Below are 19,712 nucleotides of genomic sequence, written 5' to 3' on the forward strand. Positions count from 1 at the left end.
GTGCCACAACGGCGGCACGTGCCACAACCTCGTGGGGGGCTTTTCGTGCAGCTGCCCCGACGGCTTCACCGGCCGGGCCTGCGAGCGCGACGTCAACGAGTGCCTGCCCAGCCCTTGCAGGAACGGGGCCGTCTGCCAGAACTTCCCGGGGAGCTTCAGCTGCGTTTGCAAAACCGGATACACAGGTATGGGAACGATCGGCTGCCTTTCACGGCGACCTCAGCCCTGTCGGCTGCAAGGCGAAGTAATGAATTCTGTCCTTTTTAAATGGTTTCGCTTCAAAAGGTGGGCAGAATCATAGCCAGCGCTTTTAAGCACTTAACTGTTGGCCAGACACAGTTCCGAGTGTTTTATCTGCATTTATTTTATTTCTCACGAGAAACCTATGAGGTAGGGGTCACTCTTTTCCAGTTTTTGCAGATAAGGAAGCTAAAGTAGAGAGAAGTTAAGTCAGTTTTCTAAGGCGGCCCAGGAAATTTGCTGCAGAGTCAGGATGTAAGTCCGTGTGGTGAATCCGAGAGTTTAAGCTTTGGGGACGTCACCTAACCTCGCCGACCTTCCATTTCTCCACCCGCGAAATGGGAATAATCGTACTTATCTCTCAGGACCGTTGTAATGAGTAAAAATAATGTTTGTAAAACGCCGAGGGCAGATTGTAGCACCCCTACGGAGCAGTGATGATGAGTACTGTCATTGACAGTGGTGGTCATAGGGGTGTGCCACGAAGTCACTAAGAAGACAGGAAGGCTGGATGGCACGGGCAAGGGTGACTCTCACCGGAGTTCTCGTCTTAGGGTCATTGGGCTATATACGTGCTGTGCTGTGAGTTCAGGATTTCTAAAAATAATCATCCTTATCACCTTCCCCGCGATGGCACGGGCAAGGGTGACTCTCACCAGAGTTCTCGTCTTAGGGTCATGAGTAATAGGGCTATATACGTGCTGTGCTGTGAGTTCACGATTTCTAAAAATAATCATCCTTATCACCTTCCCCGCCCACCAAAAAAAAAGTTGCTTCTTCTGCTGGGAAATCAACAATGAAGATTGTTTCTTTGTCCCGTTCAAGTATAATAGAGCCATTCAATCTTAGATTTAGAGTGAGTTTATGCTGAGTCCTGGAATGAAAAAAAGTATGAATGCGTTTAGTGGTAGATGGTGGCAGGGAAGTCCCAGGGGTGTGAGCCAAGGGCCCCTATGCAGACTCCAGCATGACAGGGCTCACTTCAGACATAGAACTATCCCGTTCACGCTGCTTCTCTCCAGTTTATTTAAATGTACATTGCATGATCTTCTAAATGCAGTGGTTGAAATTTTAGGAATGCCCTTCTTTGCATTATGAAATATGAATACCATTCGTCAGCTGGCTATTTAAGCACTGCTTAAAGCAGGCATTATTATTCGTTTATTCATTTAGTTCTCACAACGCTGTGAAATGTAACAACATTTCACATTCCCATTTTAAAGGCAAACAAGTGGGTCTTAGAGGGATGAAGAGACCGTTAAATAACTTGTCTCCGGCATGGCAGAGAAAAGGTCTAACTGGGTTTTGGCTATGAGCTTGACCCCAGAGCCTCTGCTTTATATGCCTGCCACACTTCCTCACACTGTGACTTGTACCTGCCATAGGGCGTGATGGTCAGTCCTCGTTATCTTCTAAGAAATCGTTGTCCATTATTCCACTCGATCCTCACAAAAAGCCGGTGAGATAGCGTATTGGTCTGAGACTGGTCAGGAACTGAAATTACTTTAGGACTTTTAGGTAGGAAGGCATGTAATACAAGGAAATAGCTTACAAAATCTTCAAACTGGCTAAGATCGAAGGTCAGGAAAATTTGCCTCTCGCTCGCTGGCGGAATCTACCCGAGTCCTGCTGCAAGGGAGTCTGGGAAAGGTCGTTTTCCGACCTCCAGTGCCAGCAATTCAGAAAGACAGAAAGAGTACTGAGCATCAACGGATAACGTCTTGCTTAGAAAGATGCGATCGTTACTCCTATTTTACGTTGTAGAAAACTGAGCCTCCACTGGCGACTCTAGGGACAAGCTGCCAAAGGCTGGATCATAAACTCTTTCTGTCTGGAAAGTTAGTTGAAATTACGTATTAATTTTACATACTGCTCCTCCTCAGAGCTCACTTTAGTCTCCATCTGCATAGTTGGAGATAATCCAAACGATCAGGGAGGATGTAAATAAACATGAAATTGATTAACATGAATCTTAACGTTTTTTGAATTCGTACAATTCGTTGTTTCAAACTTGTGCATTGTTCATGCAGTAAAACTAGCAGATGATTAAAGTCTGACAGTTTTATTTCTTTGTCTTGCAGGAAACAGTATAACAAATAAACAAATAAATAAAACATGGTGACAGATTGTTAATCCACACACTAAATTAGTAAATTAGAGATATGTTGTTTAAGTGTCTGTATCTGTGAGTTACTCTTTCCAGCTAGTCTTTACCAGGTACCCTGACTTGGGAAGATGGAGCTAGTGCATGAAAAGATCTTAGAGAGCTAATCAGAGCTAAGAAGCCACTAGACAAAATTCATGCTTAAGTATATGTGTGCCTCGTCGGGCGAAATTTTAAAAATACTCGCTCGAGCTAGATTCACTTCCTTTAACATTAAGCAGGTGCTAATGCCTTAGTGAAGCCTCTTCAAAGCCTGTGTGTGTTCAGATATTTTTTGAATCATCAGAATTATTTCAAAGCCACCTACATTTTCATACTCTATTTACTTTTGTGGACTTTCACCTGCAATTTTTTTTTCAATATTTAAAAAATCTGTAGCATTACGAATTGGAGCTGTGAGATTTCCTTAACTTTATGCTTAAAATAATTCTCGGTCACTATCCCTCATCTCTCTCTCTCTCTCCCTTCCTTCTTCCCTCTCTCTCTCTGTCTCCCCCGCCCCCCCCACACACACACTCACAAACACCACTGACTTTCATGTGAAGTTAGAAATTGTGCTAAAGATGATGAATGAGTGGCTTATGAATTGATGCAAACCAAGAGACTTTCCCCTAAGGACCTCACAGAGAGTGACTGTTGGCTGAACAGGGATGTGTAGAGAACATCCAATAAGGAGGCAAGTATGGAAATTATGGAACCACAATGAAAATATATAAAGGGATATAGTTATTATATTGCCACCAGTTTATTCCATTCATTCACTCATTCATTCATTCATTCATTCCATACATACATACGTATGTCACGTAACCTGACTCAGGAAGATTTTATATATTTATATAGTTTATTTGCAAATTCGCGACAATAGGGTCACATAATAGATAGGAAATAGGGTATTTTTGAATGACAGTGATTTAGAGAGAATGAATTTGTATAACTTGTATTTCTGATCTCTTTTTCTTCATTATTAGAAAAAGAATCAAAAGGAAATTGAAAAAAATAGTAGGGACTTCATACTCTGTTATAGTCACTTCATGTTTCATTATTAAAAATATTTTCCTGTAGTTTAATTATAGGACATTTGAGAAGTTAATTTCTAGCTTTTCACAAAGTTTAATAATACCGGAAATTACATCAGTTGTCGGTATTCCTCAGTAAATCAAAAGAAAGTATCTTCCATATTGTTCATGCCTTAAATTCAGGGGATCTGGGAGGAAAACAGCAACTTAGTAACTACGAACCTAGTATTTCTTTTCCTATGCAAATGAAAATTTGTCGCACCTAACAGAACACTAATCAGAACCCACGTGGCGTCTCCTGCTCTCTCTCGGGTATTGGTTTGTAGCATGCCGGGCATCTGTCCTTCCTAGGAGGGCCTGATAGTATAAACCAGCAGGTGGATGGAGCTTACTCCTGAATCTGAGTCTGGGAACAGGATCCGCCCACGGCCCCTTCAGCCTTTCCCACCCACTCGCACACGTATGCACGCATCGTAGGTGTGGCTTTCAGTGCACCCCCAGGGGTTGGTGTCCATGTGGCGAAGCTTCCCTGTGCTCTCAAGTGAAGTCCTGGAGTTTCAAGGGGGTGAGGTTTGTCATCCGTCACTCTTACATCACTTGACAGTATGAATAGGGCTTTTTCCCCAAAATAGAAAGTTACGTACAGATTGTGCAGAGTAACTTACTGAGAAACTTGGCAAATGTTTGCACTCATGAAGATGAGAGTAGTAGCTGAGTTATTCTTTTAAAATCACAGGTCATATAACAATGTCGTCAATGACCATGTTACCAAGAAACCATCGCATATAAACAAAATTTAGTGAATAGCTACGAAATGACATTTTCAGTGGCATACAGGAGTGAGTGGCTCATCTGAGAAAGGATAAAAGGCTTCATTCTCATTTCGATTTTATTTCCAAGAGTGGAATTAGACAGTTTACCTTAAGTGATACGTTGACCTATTAAAGCATTAAAAACAGGATTCAGGTAGCTTAAATGCTTCTTACTTCTGCAGAAAATAAGCATGTATTGGTAAGCTTTTCATGGATATTATGTATGTCATATATAATCATCTATAATCTCATTGAGACTGTATTTGTACATCTTTCAAAATTCAAAGGTAAAATTGTTTTTTCCTTTAGCTTTTCTGACCAGCAGCCTGTATTTCAACATGACTTTTTTGCTTTATTTTTATATGAAAAAACATAATGCTATTTGATGAGGACATTTCGATGAGCAATCTTCATAGTGCTTTTTACATAAGAGGAATCATTTTACATAGTGTGCAAAAAAACAGCTACTTTTTGCTAACATAATAAAAATGCTTATAAGCATAATTATTCAGAATAAATAGCATATATGTATTATGAAATTATATCGATTTAATATCGATTTAGATAGAAAACAGGCTTAGGTAGTTGCACACAGTCTCCCTTCTTTATGCATAAGAAATGCAAAAGTAATACTCGTGGTGACCTAACATATATATGATCTAAGACATTAAATTGATGCCTATATAGACTATAGAACATCAGAAATCATCATATCCTCATAGAGTGAGAATAAACTTACCTCAGCTCTACATAATCCAACATTAAAATATGCCATCAGAATGAGTCAAACTCCAATATACATCCTGTTGCAAAGACCACACGTGATCACCATGGATTCGTTTTATTTTCAACACTTCAGCACATGAAGATATATGCTCAGTTTCTTCAGTCAGCTGCGCTAACTCTGGAAATTCTCTGGCCACCCTGGCCTCCCGTTATGCTTTCATTTCCGTCGCCAGCAATTCCCATTCTTACCCTTCCCGAAGCACCGCTCCTCCTGCCTATGATACACATTAACACAATCGATTGATGAAGTCAGGGCAGTGAGATCGGTTTATCCTTCTAAACGGCTGCCATGACGGTTAACATCTCTTAACAGAAAAAGGCTGAGTTCCGGAGACGCTTTTCTGTGCGCAAGTCCTATCAGTTTCCCCCAAGCTTCAAGGCGCTGACAGGTAGTGTTGACTGACTTGCAGCATTGTGTTAGCGATCCAACACTTTGTTTCAAGGTGCTCCGACATCAGATTGTTTTCACCAGAAGCACATCGGAGCACATTCTCTGATAACCATTGTGCCCTTAACGCTAGAACTGGAGTGGACAGGCACACACAGAACCGTACAGAACCTGTTGCTGACTTGTGGTCGGGTGGCAGAGCGTGCATTCCACACCTGGGAGCCACGCATCGGAAGGCTTTCTTTGGATTCATCAGTAGAATTATGACATCTTCCTCTCACATAAAAGAAAAAAAAAGCTCTTTTCATAATTTAAATTGTAATATTGACTTTTCAAACCGTATCTTTGAATCTCAATTTCTAGTATGGCAACCTCTTTGAAATTCGCTAATAGTAAAAAATTTACTCATTAATTGGAGTACTTACAGAATCATTGAATGGTAAATAATTTACATATTCTAACACCAACAAACCAGGCTACTTTTTCCCTAAATTCAACAATAAATTCATTTATTTGACTCCTACCTAAGTCTCATTTCTTACATTTTTGATAATTATCTGCTGAGGAAAAAGAAGAAAGTCAACTTTTCAATTAAAATGTTAACTGAAAAGCTGAATTTTTTCTTTTCCCAATGTCTATTTATATTGTGTTCTGAAAGAACCAGAATCTATTGAGAATTTATTTTACCTTTTAAAAGAAATTCATTCGCAAATTAATATTTTCATAGTTTGTAGCTTCTTCTGACATTTCCGTAGTCACTGAATGTTTAAATGTATGAATAAGTCTTCTTTCTTTTAGGGTTTCTTTCTACCCACCACTTTGGATGAACTGAGATAGCCTTTAGTTTACATGTAAATTTAACCCAGATACCGGTTCAAAATCTCATTTTGTAAGGGGTAAATGAGACAATGAATTGATATGAATCCACCTTCACAAACCTTACATTTCTTTTATTGTTTAAATCAGCATTTAAAACGTTGGTCTCCCCAAACAGGATTCCAGAAAGGATGTAGCTGAGGTTCATGGGGTCAGTGACTTGAGTTTTTTATACTCTTATACATTGAGTAAAGCACATGTGACAGTGCCCCCTCAACTGGTTAACCTTTGCTCCCCCATTTCCAGTCTTCACAAAGCGAAGTCTATAATTTTGTAACCCACTCACGTGTTTTCGCAATTTAAAAGTTTCACTGACAATATCTATAAAGTATAATAATCTATGAATTTAATACATGCTACTTTCAACACAACTCTAAAAGAAATTTTCAAAAACAGAAAATGAAACCTTACTTGGTCCAGTAGTATGTGGGGCTATTATGATTGCTCTTGCAGTGGAAAAAAAATTGTAGATGTAAGTCGTGACTTTTCCTCATGGCAAATAAATAATCAGAAGTATAGCCAGTAGGTCTTATTTATTCTCTATTGGGCAACACTGATATTCTATTAAGAAAAAAACAAAAACAAAAACCCTTCTTTAGAAAAATCTGTCACAAATCCAGCTGGAAGGCATCCTATGAGAGGGTTCTCCTATGACACAGCACCTCTCGGGGCTGATTTTGCACAGGGTTTCTGTAAAGTCCTGCCTGTTTGTCAAACGTAACGCATGGGTACAATCCTTGAAACGTAATTTCCGTGCCTTTAGACTGGTAACTTGTTTATTTCATTGTTTCCCCTTAGGATAGAAAAGTAATCTGAAATCGTTAGCTTTTCCCTTGTACGAAGGTTCCCAGTTTTATTTATAAAGGAAAAAATGTTGTGTTTATAACCCAGTGATGTAGAGAAGCATGTTTGTTAGCGGTGTCATGAGGGCTGACTCACACTCATGATTTCAAACCAGAACAATCGTGGCTACATAATCAAGCCACAAAAACAGAACTAAATTAAACAAAAATTTTGACTATGTTCTAAGCATAGTTATGATGCTATGGTTTATCTACGCTTAACATGAAGTCTAGTCGTGCACATGAAATGTACATGTTTTCATAAGACATTTTATAAAAGTATTAGTGCAATCATGCCAGGAAGTAGAAAATAGCTTTACAAAACCAGACTCTTAATTATTAATGAAATAAATAATTAAGTCCTCCTGTCAATGGATGGACAATAAGAACTTGCTGACTTCACAGTGTTTCTCAGAATCAGATTATTCCCATAATTATATATAATACATATCTGATAATAATAATAATTATGTTACTTTATTGAATAGTAATTAACCGGTATTAAAACACATTTAAGTTTATATAAGAAAAAAAAAACACCATTAACAGCAACAAAATTTTGCCTACCAAGTGATTAACTATTAAGTTATAACTTTGTGACACCTGGCTGTGGTCTACATTGGTCTGTGCCATAGTTTTATAATTTCTTAAGCCAGATATTAGCGTCCAACGGCCTCTTCTCCTTCATCCGTGAAATGTGTTTCCTGTTGAGTGCATCATTAAAGTGGAAACGCCGTGTTAAGACACTTGCCTGCTTTCTTGCCTGTCATATCCTGACCTCCTAAAATGCCTGGTTCATAACAGGCATTTGGTCAGTATTAGTCGATTTAACTTAACCAAGATGATGTATGAGAAAAATCTTTATAGACTGAAAACTATGCTGGTTAGATCTTATTATTGCAGATAAAGGACGAAGTGTACATAATCCATAGTTGAGAATAAACCTTGGTCAGTATTTGAAAATGTGTTTGATGTATTTTCTTATGTGTTATTCTGCTTTACAGCCAGTATGTGTGTACACATTAAGGGGTATTTTTTGAGAGTGAAAAGATCGTAGTTTTACAGTTAAGCTACATGACGTTGATTCTTACCTTTAAAAACATCCGAGTCAAGGAAATCTCTACATTGAAAATTCTACTTTAAAAGTTTCAACTCTCCAGTTATGAAATGCAGTAAATGAAGTGACATGGAAAAGAGAAGATAGATTTAGTGAAAACATTTAAATATAGTCACCACTTGTGATTTCCCTGAAAACGGTCGTTCCTTTCAAGATGGATATGTAAATTATTTTCTAAACATTAAAATGACAATATTCTGTTTTCCTCATGTCAAGTAAAATGGTCTCGTATTTCTTTTTTTCGAGATATAATCTCTCAGGATAGGTTTCTATATATGGTTATGCAGCGATGGCGTTAATATATTTATGCATAAGATTTTTAAAATTGAGCTTACTACTTTTCAGGGAAAATGTGTGAGTCTTCAGTCGATTACTGTGAATGCAACCCCTGCTTTAACGGCGGGTCCTGCCAGAGTGGCGTGGAGCCTTACTACTGTCACTGCCCGTTTGGTGAGTACAGCTCAGACGTTCTTGTGAAACATCAAACTGTTTGGCACACAGATTAGCCGTTGTAGCTTCACTGTGCCTCGAGTGATTAAAATGATACTAGATGTTTCACACGTGAGAGTTTAGCAAAACAAAATCTCAAAGATTTAATATTCTTACAAGTTAATTATGGAAATCCCGTTGAACATATAGCTTTGATCATTACTAGAAAAATAATCAACTCAAGATAATTGAATTTGTGTTGTGTCCTCGGGATATTTACCCTCGGATATTCATGGATGCCTTCCTTTTACCCTAGAGCCTGTCAAATAAAAAATCTCAGACACTATTTGACATCATTCTCTCTTTCAAATCTTTAAAAAATAATCAGTCAAAATGATTTTTGTTTTGTTTTGCTTTTGTTTCTTACATTAATTCAGCCACTTATATTAGAAAGATTTAGTAACTGACCACGCGGTTTTCATGATAGGCTTTTGAAGACAGTATCAACATAACTAATCACAATTCAGACTGACGTGTTTTCTTGAGGAAGAAAGTTGTGAGAATTTTTTTGTACACATACGATTTTATTCAACATAGTGGAGCGAACTAAAAGATTCCTCTCAGGTGTCACTCAGGGGTTGCCAGCACTGAGACGGCCAAGTATGATGAAGAAAGCCGGGAGGAATCTTTCACTGTAACTTGGTTTATGTCATAGGTTTGTGATCATTCTATTAATTTAAAGGCTGACTCAGGCTTCACCACAGCACTCACATCCGTGTGTCCTGCAGTAGGTGGAGACCCTGTCCTTCTCCGTAGGCAGAGGAGGAGAAGGGTATCTTTCTGGTCTTTCCTTGGACATATCACTGTGGACCAGAAAAGTGAATCTTAATGTAGAGTAGAGAATAGAACTTAAAAAGAATCTGAGGTTTCTAGTAACCGGTAAAATAAGCTGTTATTTTCAAATAAGTCTGTGACTCTATCTACTTCTGTTTTATAAACCACATCAATAGAATGATAAAGAAAAACAGAATATACAAATATCTCATTGTGAGCCATGCATTTTTGCCATGGTTCCGAGGCCCGGACACTGTGAGTTTGTCTAAAGTCAAAAAACGACAACAAAAGAAAACTGCCCCAGGATGACATGGATTTAGTGACCAGGACACAACTTTATTTTTAGGCCAGTACGACGTTCACAGTGCCCCTCCTTCTTAAAATGTATTTGACATTCTCACCAGTCATGCTCATGACACAGTGAATGAAAGGCAGACCGAGGTCAGAATGGCCACAGCCTTAGATGGCCTCAAACTTCCTTCTGCCATCATTACCTTACAGCCCTAAGGGGCGCTGCTTTCCGCACGTAACCACGGTCAGGTTTCATGGTTTCACTTGTGTTCTGGAATGCAAGATAACGGGGATTGGAATGGAAAGTGGAACATGATTTTCAGGGGACCGAACAAAGGTGGTTCACATTTTTAGATTCCTTTGCATTCCACTCACACACAGGAGGATTTACGATAATCGATACTAAATCGGAACAAATTGTCGCTGCCGTGTCGCTGTTCCAGCAGTCATTGCCTGTTGGGCGGAAGAGTTTTGGGGTCCAAATGGACCTTGTCACCCGACCAGAGCTCTTCAGGGAAAGGAACTAGCACAACAACACGCATTAACATAGAGACGGATCGGGCATCGCCGGCAGTGCAGATTTCTCTCCCTGTTCCTTCCAGTAGCAAAGACAAAAAAGATTATTTAAATTAGACACTGTCAGACACTAACAGAAGCACTTATAAAACAAAACAAAACAAAACAAAAATTTTGAAACAACAATATATGATTTGAGACCAGAGAGAATTAGAAGGAAAAAGTAACTTCCCTTTTTAAATCGAATGTTGGGTGAAACATACAAATAAAATGGCAGATGGGATTCCAAAGAACATATAGCTGGAGGGAGTTACCCACGCGTCCTATAAAACATCTTAACTATAATTGCAAAGGTAGAAAAAAAGTTGCACTGTTTACCTTCTCATCAGTGAAAGATTTGCTTTTAGATTTAGAAATTTTTTTTAGAGTTTTAGATTCTTTTTTTTTAGGTTATAGTTTAGAACGAAAGCAAAGTGCTTATGACTTTAGAAAGAGCCTGCATATAACTTCATATATGCATATACACACAAAATGTCCTTTTGGGTAGAGTAATTTTAATATTTAGAGTAATTTTAATATTTCTTGACTTTTATATAAGTTTATTTCATGGCATTTTATGTGGAAAGCAGATTTTAAATCCTCATTAAATTTTATTATTGTATTTCAAAAAACAAACATCTATCTTTCTCTAAGAACAATAACACAACTCCTTAAAAAGAAAAAAAGTATTTCATAAAGAAGTATTTTCATGTTTTAAAACAGTGTCAACTTGAATAAAAATGTAGAACATCTTTCCAGGGTCTGTATACTTTCCACATAGATGTATATTCAATTTCAGGCAAACTTTCATAGGTTTATGAAAATGTAATCAGAAGACACCTTCTGGGACACATAGCACATACTTCTTCAGTCATCTACCTACGTATTTCATTTGTGTACTTTATTTTTACCTTTGGCTACTCTTTCTGCATATATAAGTAAGGTATATATCATATAATAAATATATGATATAAATAACTTTAACATTTGTGTTGCATATAAATATAAGATAGATAAGTTGAAATACTATATGATAAGATACATTTATAATGTATATAAATGTATGCCATATGTAATGTATGACATATAACATATATGATTCCATTAATTCCTTTGCCTTTTCTTTAACTTCAGTTAATGATTAAACATAAATTATATATATTTCTACATATTTACAGTGAATAGTATCTCAGCCTTGACAGAAAAAGAAAAGATAATACCCACGCTTTTATACCAGCTTCTAGGCCATTTCAACTTAAAGAACATTTGGATATAAAACGTGGCGTAGCCAAACAGCTAGACAATTAGTTGATCTGGCCTCAAATACTGGCTCCATCCCCATAGTTCTGTGGCCTTGGGCAAGTTTTACATATTCTGTAAAATGATGGCATTGGTTCTTCTGGCTGAACAATTTCCTGACTCTAAATGTAACGCATTTACAAGGGATGTGCAGCCAAAATTAAGGAATGAAGCCTCTGCAAGTTAATAAGAGTTATGATGTATTGGCATGGGTTAATTTTCCAATCATTTGCTACAGTCTACTAATATTTGTGGGAAAAGAATTTTGGCGTAGCGCTATAACATCAATAAAACTCATTTTTCAAGTTTGAAAAAGAACCAGCACAAACAAGTGGGAATGCTGGATTTTGGAAAAACAGAACACTACTTCCAAGTAGCCTGGTATAAATCATGCCCAAAGTGGGCATGAACCAAGAAAGAGATAAAAACTAAGACAGTTATTTCCTTCCCTGATTTTGTGACCCTTGAAAATAGCATGAGTACAGGGACTGATTTTTTTTTTTAAGTCAAAACAAAATTTACTATCTTCAATTGAATTAAAATTGTTTTTAAGAATTATGTATTACGAAGGAAGTATCTTGTTTGAAAATTAGAGAAAATTAAAACTTTAAAAAGATTGACAGACTAATTTTGAAAGGTGTCCAGGAAAGAAATCTTTTGACACATATGCCATTCCACTAATTCTAATTTGTGGAAATGGAGTATTCTTAGATATGTTCCCTAATTGGCCCCCAAAAAACAATTGCATCAGTTTATCATTTTTGTTACATATTCTTAAGATCGTCAATTTATTCTATTTCAATTTAATTTAGATGGTATTCTTTGAGAATAATTAAAAGTGTTCTTTTAAGTGTGACTCATTATTGTAACTTAAAAATATCTTTAAGTCATTTAGTAAAACATCACTGGAGTTTGATGTGTCAGTTTGTCGATTTTCCCATCTGCAGGTGTCTTTGGAAAACACTGCGAGTTGAACAGTTATGGATTTGAGGAGTTATCGTACATGGAATTTCCCAGCTTGGATCCCAATAACAACTATATTTATGTCAAATTTGCAACTATTAAAAGCCATGCTTTATTGCTTTACAATTATGACAACCAGACGGGGGACCGGGCTGAATTTCTGGCCCTTGAAATTGCTGAAGAAAGACTAAGATTCTCTTATAATTTAGGCAGCGGTACATATAAACTCACCACCATGAAGAAGGTGTCAGACGGACATTTTCACAGTGGTTTCCTCATGCTAACAGGTGACCTTCACGGGGGACAGGTGGTACCACCTCAGCCCCGTTCTCTGAGCGTGTGTAAGATAACTGGATGGCTAAGATGTCGTCAGCGGACTCTTACGGGGAGTAGGCGATTTTACCTGCTGACATACAAGGTCCCTCTAAAATTCCTGACCATTCAACAAGGCTTGGGAGCAAGAGGGAGAGCAAAGAGAGGTGGCATGAGGCATGCCCGAGGACAGAAAATAATTCGTAGTATGTGGCCCCAGGCATCAGGTTTGAGTCACAGCAAATGGGGAAAACTCCTCGGCATTATTCCGTCAGAGGGAAAGTGTCTCCCAGTTTCAGAAAACATCTAAAATAAGGTCCCGACTGGGTTTTGAATCTGTTCTCTACAGTTCAAAAGGATTTTGTTGGAAACTGGCAAATTCATTAACTTCTCAGCTTTGAATCATTGTAGAGAGGATAGAAACATCTCAGTTTACAGCTGTACCCGTAGAAAAATTCAACAGTAAAAGAAGGTGCATTCAACTCTGAAGATTAAACTGCACGAGCTACTATTTAAGTAAAACTCGCCCTCAGGTATCTGTTCTTTGAGTTGTATCACCAGGGTTTTAGAAAATTAGAAAACTACGTTAAATATTAAGATTGACTAAAATAAGATACTGTGCTCTCAGCTGTTTTTTCTAGTTGAGGCATTCATAAATATTTATGTGACACTCCATGATCGCTTTAGGAATCTCTAGAATGGATGGATACTTCGCATAGTATACACAGAGAGAGATGTGTTAACGTTTACTTTAGAAATAAATTAAAGGGAATTCTGCTTAAATCAAATAGTCAAGCCACGCACGTTGTATCATGAAAACCCAATACTGCTTTTGAGATTGAATGTCGCTCAATTTTATAGATGACTAGAAAAAAATTATTAGCTATTGAAAGAGTCAACTAAATGCGGAGTGTAGATGTTTCCTAAAGATGTCAGTATTTATTATAATTTCCTTGAGAAGGTGGCAAGAAAAAATTTGCATGGCGCATAAGAGTTCTGTGTATGGAGCTTATAATCATTATAAGCTATAATAATTATAACCATTGTAAGTTATAATAATTGATAGAAATATTTTAAAAATATTTTAGCCAGTAATATCTGATGTACAGTGACTACAAATGATCCCCTTCACTATTTCTGAAATGTGAGATATTTAAGATATGCACTTTTATAAATCTCCCATCTAAATATACATATTTTATTGACAATCCCTCAAAATCATGCGCTACTGATAGAAATAGGATATTAAGGAAATGAATAATTTCCGTACATAATGGAAGTGACCTGATTCAGGAAGACAGAAAACCAGATAAATGCCTTTTCATGTGAGTAAGAGGTAATTTTGGTCAACTTGCTATGTTTCTCACGTTTGCTTTGTTTTTATTAAAGTTAACCTGGAATGACATCCTTATAAATTAATACTTTAGTAGCCCAGCTGGCCCTTGAGCAACATGGGTTTGAACTGCGTGGGGGCCACCTGTATGCGGATTTCCTCAGTAAACACCCACGGTGCTTCTGACCCGGGATGGGGGTCCATGTAGACGGGGCATGCCGTTCTATGCCGTTTATACTGGGAGCTCCTGCCGATTGTGGTGTCCTCAGGGGGCCCTGAAACTGATCCCACGTGGATACTGAGTGACAGCTTAAGTTTTGGGGGAGTCACAAGTCACATGCAGATCTGCACTGCAAGGGGTCGACTGTTGACATTGATGTACAAGTGGACGGAGTTGGAGCGGCCCCGTTCGCTGGTGTTCCAACAGTGTTCGGCAGAACCTTCGTTGTCTGCCCTGGGAGACACCCTCAGTCCCCCTGCTTTTTAGGTTAGGCCGCTTCCTGTGAGTCGCTGGCCAGGTACTGAAATGCCACATTCTGAATATCATCCTTATAATTTCACCAACGAAAATATGCTAAGATTTATCATTTGTAGAACTTACAGCAGCTTGGGGAGCAGAAAGGGGCATCATATCGTCATTGTAGGGCTCAGAATAACATCGATGTGCAACGATCTTGGTCTTAAACTGGACCACAGCTAACCCCAGTGGCCACTGCCCGACACAGAGGCTCTGCCTTCTGTCATATTCTTGGATCTAATGACCATAACTTGCTGACTTTGTTTATTGATCACGTAGAGTATTCATATATTCTACTAGAAGAAAACTTTTGTCTCGGGGTAATATATCTCTTAGGATATAAAAACAACTACTGTTGTGATTTAAATATTGGGAGAGTTTCTACTGTATAAGAATATATGATAATACATTCTGATTATACATAGCTATGTTGTAGTATGCTATTTATAAATGTTTCTTATAAATGAAAATAGCATCTAATTGATTTCTTTACATCATCTCAAATTTTATCTTTAATGGAGGTATTATGATCTTCATAGGTTGTTGTAATAGTATATTTATGTTGTACTTTCAGAATCCTTTTGCATCTATGCATGATATATTATTGGGAAAGACATTTGAAAATCAGAAATCCAGTGGTTTTTTTTTTTTCTTTTTCACTTGTTAGACTAGCTGGATCGTAGAATAAGCAGGCTTATTAAGATTGTAAACCCAGGAAGCTGTCTCAGACCTACAGTATGATATCCAAAGATATGTTAATGACACTTTTATTCTTTCATCTGTAAAGCAGGGGAGTTGGAGAAGGCTTTTCAAAGCACCCTCCCACCCCTCACATGGAATTATTTCACAGTTTTAGTTTTCAACATACCAAAGAAACACGTGTCCACAATTTAATTTTGTATTTATTATCATATACTAAATCAAAAGCTTATCACAACTTCGAGAGCACGTCCACATAGAAACAAGCCCTGGGCAGCGTTGGCTGACACGGGGACAGTAGAGCCCAGGGTGAACGTTCCTCCTCTCGGCCCGCAGGCGGCTTCCTTGACGGTGGACTCTTGTCCTGAGAACCAAGAACCGGGATATTGCACTGTCAGTAATGTGGCGGTTTCAGATGACTGGTAAGTAAAATATTAGTTTGATCATCATCAATGCTTGACGTTAAAAAGGAAATTGTACATTGAAAGTAATTGTATTCTGCTAAGTATTATGTATAAGTTTAAAGTATCTTATTCTCTCCCAAGGGGTTTTTGTACTGTAAAACAAAAAGTTAATAAGTTGTGTACAAAATATGCAATAAAAGGTATGAAACGAAGTGGTAGAGATGAGAATAACGCTCGAGAAAGGAAAGACTAACATAGACTCATGTCAGAGAAGCCTTGTGAAATAATCGCATGAGACCCGGGTCCTGCAAGATCAGAATAAGGACCCTACCCCTTTTAGACACATTCTCTAAATGTTGCATGTGAAAATTATGACAGATATTTTTCAATAGCACCTCAAACTGAGACACAGCATTATCCCTCGTAAAACATAGGTGATTTTAATAGAAATAATAACAAACAAAAATAGTCACGCATAATCCATTGCATTAATTAATTTATTAGTATTCCTTATCTCTGTAATGAAGGAAAAATGTAATCTGACGTTAATATTAGAGTGCTCATTACTTCTGCTGAATTTTATCTTTTTTCTGACAGTGCGCTCCTTCTTGCTAATTCAGCATTGTTTTATAAGTCCCATCTGACGAACTGAAAATATCTTTGGCATAAGTTTTATTATTTTTATACCTTAAAAACCTAATAATCCTCTTTGGTGGACATGCATTAACAGGTAATGTTGTCACTCAAATTCACCATGTTATCACACATGCCAGAAAAAATGATCTTCACTCTTTATTAAACAAAGCATTCTGCCGAAATCTCTCGTGTCGGAACTAATACGCTTTTTTTTTTTTCAATGGAGGACTCTTGATGTTCAGCCAAATCGAGTCACAGTTGGAGGCATCAGATCTCTAGAACCAGTCCTTCGGAGGAGGGGACACGTGGAAAGCCATGATTTCGTCGGGTGCATAATGGAGTTCGCAGTCAATGGAAGGCCTCTGGAACCCAGCCAGGCCTTGGCAGCACAAGGCATCCTAGACATGTATGGCAATTTTATTTCCTACGCTTTCAAAGAAAACGCAAAACATGTATGATAATTGAGCATCAAGAGATGAAATTATTGTGCCCAAAGCCCTAAAAATACCAAATGGTTTACATTGTTTTGAATTTTGAATATTTATTTATAGCTGTGAAATTTTGGCCTAAAATGTAATGTTCGATTAGAAAGTTAATTCTTATTTTCCAGAGTTTTAAGACAATATATGTATATGTGTATGTACTCTACCTTGCAGAGTGCTGTAAAGATGATAAGAGTTAAATAGGTAATCACGTAGGAAGAAACCTATCCCAGTATGATACATAAGTGTTAGCGATAATATATACTTGAAATTAAATAGTTTTCATATAAATATATACATTTCCCAAATCTTGATACATCTTTAACAAGTAATAATTTGATTAATTGTAAGCTATAAAGTAGTTTTTTTGTTTTGTTTTTTTTTCCTATTTAGTTATTGGTTAGGTTTCCAGCAATGATTTAGGAATTGTGAAAATAACATTTTATTTAAAAAGTTATTCTAATTTGTATTGAAAATTTGGAAAATTCAGAAAAATATCAAGTAGCCTATAAACTAACTACCCATAGACACTCTTAGGTCATTGTGACATCCATGACTGCCTAGTATTCCATAATACAGATGTGCTGTTTTAACTATGCTCGTATACTTTAGTACTTCCGGTATCACTAATATATCATTAACCCTGTGATTAATAAACAGTCACAAAAATATCTGCTCACATTATTTTCTTGCTTGAGATTTCTGGAAAGAAAATTACAAAGGCAAAAAGCTGTGAATACTTCCTAATGTTTGTGACTTAAGTATTTTAATGCAACTTGGCATTTACCCTTATTTTATTGGTTTATTATAATATAGTACTATCACGTTATAATTAACCACAGAGCACAGAAAAACACAGAGCTCATTGCTGACCATTGTAAATGCCTGGACGTGCATCATTCTGTATCTTTTTTCAATGTTCACACAAATATTTTTGAAATAGTGACATTTTTACTTTTAAATATGTTATGAATATCTTTTTAGATCAAAACATAGAGATCTAAGTCATATGTATTGTCGAATTACTTTTCAGAAAGATTATAATGGTAGTACATATACATAATTTGCTTATTCTTTTTTTTTTTTTTTTTTTTTTAGGCGAGGCAACCCTTGGTTGACCTCACAGATTGTAAGGACCTTGTCAGCTCACCAGCCCTTACTTTTTTTATTTTGTACACCTACAGCACCTGGTCTTCCTAGGTGGTCTCCCATCCAAGTACTACTTGTTTAGGGTGGCATGGCCATGGAGACTATTCTATATACACCATCTTATAAGGAATAGTCTTACATTAATTTCTCTTATATTATGCTTCACGTGAAGCATATATTTCACAAGTTCTTAGAAAATTTGTAAATTGAGATAGAATTCTCTTGAAGTGAGAATTTTTATCTAATTTTTTCATCACTTTTTGTCATAAAAGATTCTAAATTCAAGACTGGAGCTTCACCGGAAACATTTCACCTTATTATAATTAATAAGTTTGGGTTTATTCCTAACCGTGTCTTATTTTTTTGATATGACGGAGGTCATGGTCTTTAAATATTCTGGCATAATGTATAAGATTTAAAGACCAACTATTTCAAGGCTCCCGAATTTGAAGTTTTCTTTTCTTTTTCTTTTTTTTCTTTAATTTCAGATTTATCCAGTGTCTACAGGGACTAACATTTATTGATACCTTACTATGGACCAGACACTGTTCGTAGTATTTTACTGTATTAGTCTGTTTAAACTTTATAGCCATTTCACGAGATAGATACTATTATTTTCATTTTATAGATGAGGTAACTGAGTTACTCAGAGTTTAAGAAACTTGCCCAAAGTCAGCCAGCTAGTGAGTAGCAAAGCTGAATCGTGAGCGTTGGTCAGTTGGCCCGGTGCTAGATGCAAATACATGGACAAGGCAGATCCTTGCTCTTGAGGAATTCGCAGTCTCTTTAAATTGATGATCCCTAACCTCCAGTGCAGCCATGATATTGCCAGGCAATATATTACATTCCCCTGGTTTAATCATGTCCCCACTCCTCAGTGACTAGCTCAGGTCGCCTCTTCCCACAGCCTGCGAACATCACCTCCTGTATCCTTTCTCGGCTAATGAATTTGCTTCCTAACTTGCTCTGAAAATGGAAGCCATCAAGAGACGGCTCCTCAGAGCTCATCCCTCCTCATCTGCTCACGCACCCCGCTCTAAACCTGTGCCCCTCATCTGCTCACGCACCCCGCTCTAAAACTGTGCCCCTCGTAATGAGCGAGCTCGCCCTCCTCCCACAAAGGCCGAGCCCTTTTCAGGCCATCGAGCCCATCCCCAAACCTCCCAGAAACGGCGCTCCAGCCTTCTCGTGGTTCTTGTCTCATTCCAATCCATGCTGTTATTCCCCCGCTTTTACTGAAAATAAATAAATATATGTATATACCTCTCCCATTTTCCTCTTAGCTACCAAGTTAATTCTCTTTTTTCTTTGAAAAGTTGTTCTTTGTCAAAGCGACCAACCACCTCTGTTTTGAAGAAATCAGTGGTTAGCGTTCATCTTACTCAAACTTCAGCATTGCCAGGAACAGTTCATCACTCCCTCCCCCAAAATCACTTTGTCCACCAGCACGCGGGTCCCTCCTGGCTCTCTCCTCCGATTCTGCCTCTCACCTCCTCGGCCTCCCTCCTCTGTATCTATATTCATTCTTTAAGTCACTTTTATAGTCCTTGGTTTTAACTATCTCT

At 37.6% G+C, this 19,712-nt stretch overlaps 1 protein-coding gene across 1 annotated transcript in view; it reads left to right on the forward strand.

Moving 5' to 3' along the window:
* FAT4 (FAT atypical cadherin 4) overlaps positions 1-19,712 on the forward strand; it is a 151,002-nt gene that overhangs the window by 111,637 nt on the left and 19,653 nt on the right. The window contains exons 10-14 of the mRNA XM_025050924.1: positions 1-185; positions 8,590-8,694; positions 12,600-12,925; positions 15,813-15,898; positions 16,743-16,922. Coding sequence (XP_024906692.1) covers positions 1-185; positions 8,590-8,694; positions 12,600-12,925; positions 15,813-15,898; positions 16,743-16,922 — 882 coding nt within the window. The remainder of the gene's footprint in view (positions 186-8,589; positions 8,695-12,599; positions 12,926-15,812; positions 15,899-16,742; positions 16,923-19,712) is intronic.

Source organism: Pteropus alecto, unplaced genomic scaffold (assembly GCF_000325575.1).
Source record: "Pteropus alecto unplaced genomic scaffold, ASM32557v1 scaffold17, whole genome shotgun sequence".
Lineage (NCBI taxonomy): Eukaryota > Metazoa > Chordata > Mammalia > Chiroptera > Pteropodidae > Pteropus > Pteropus alecto.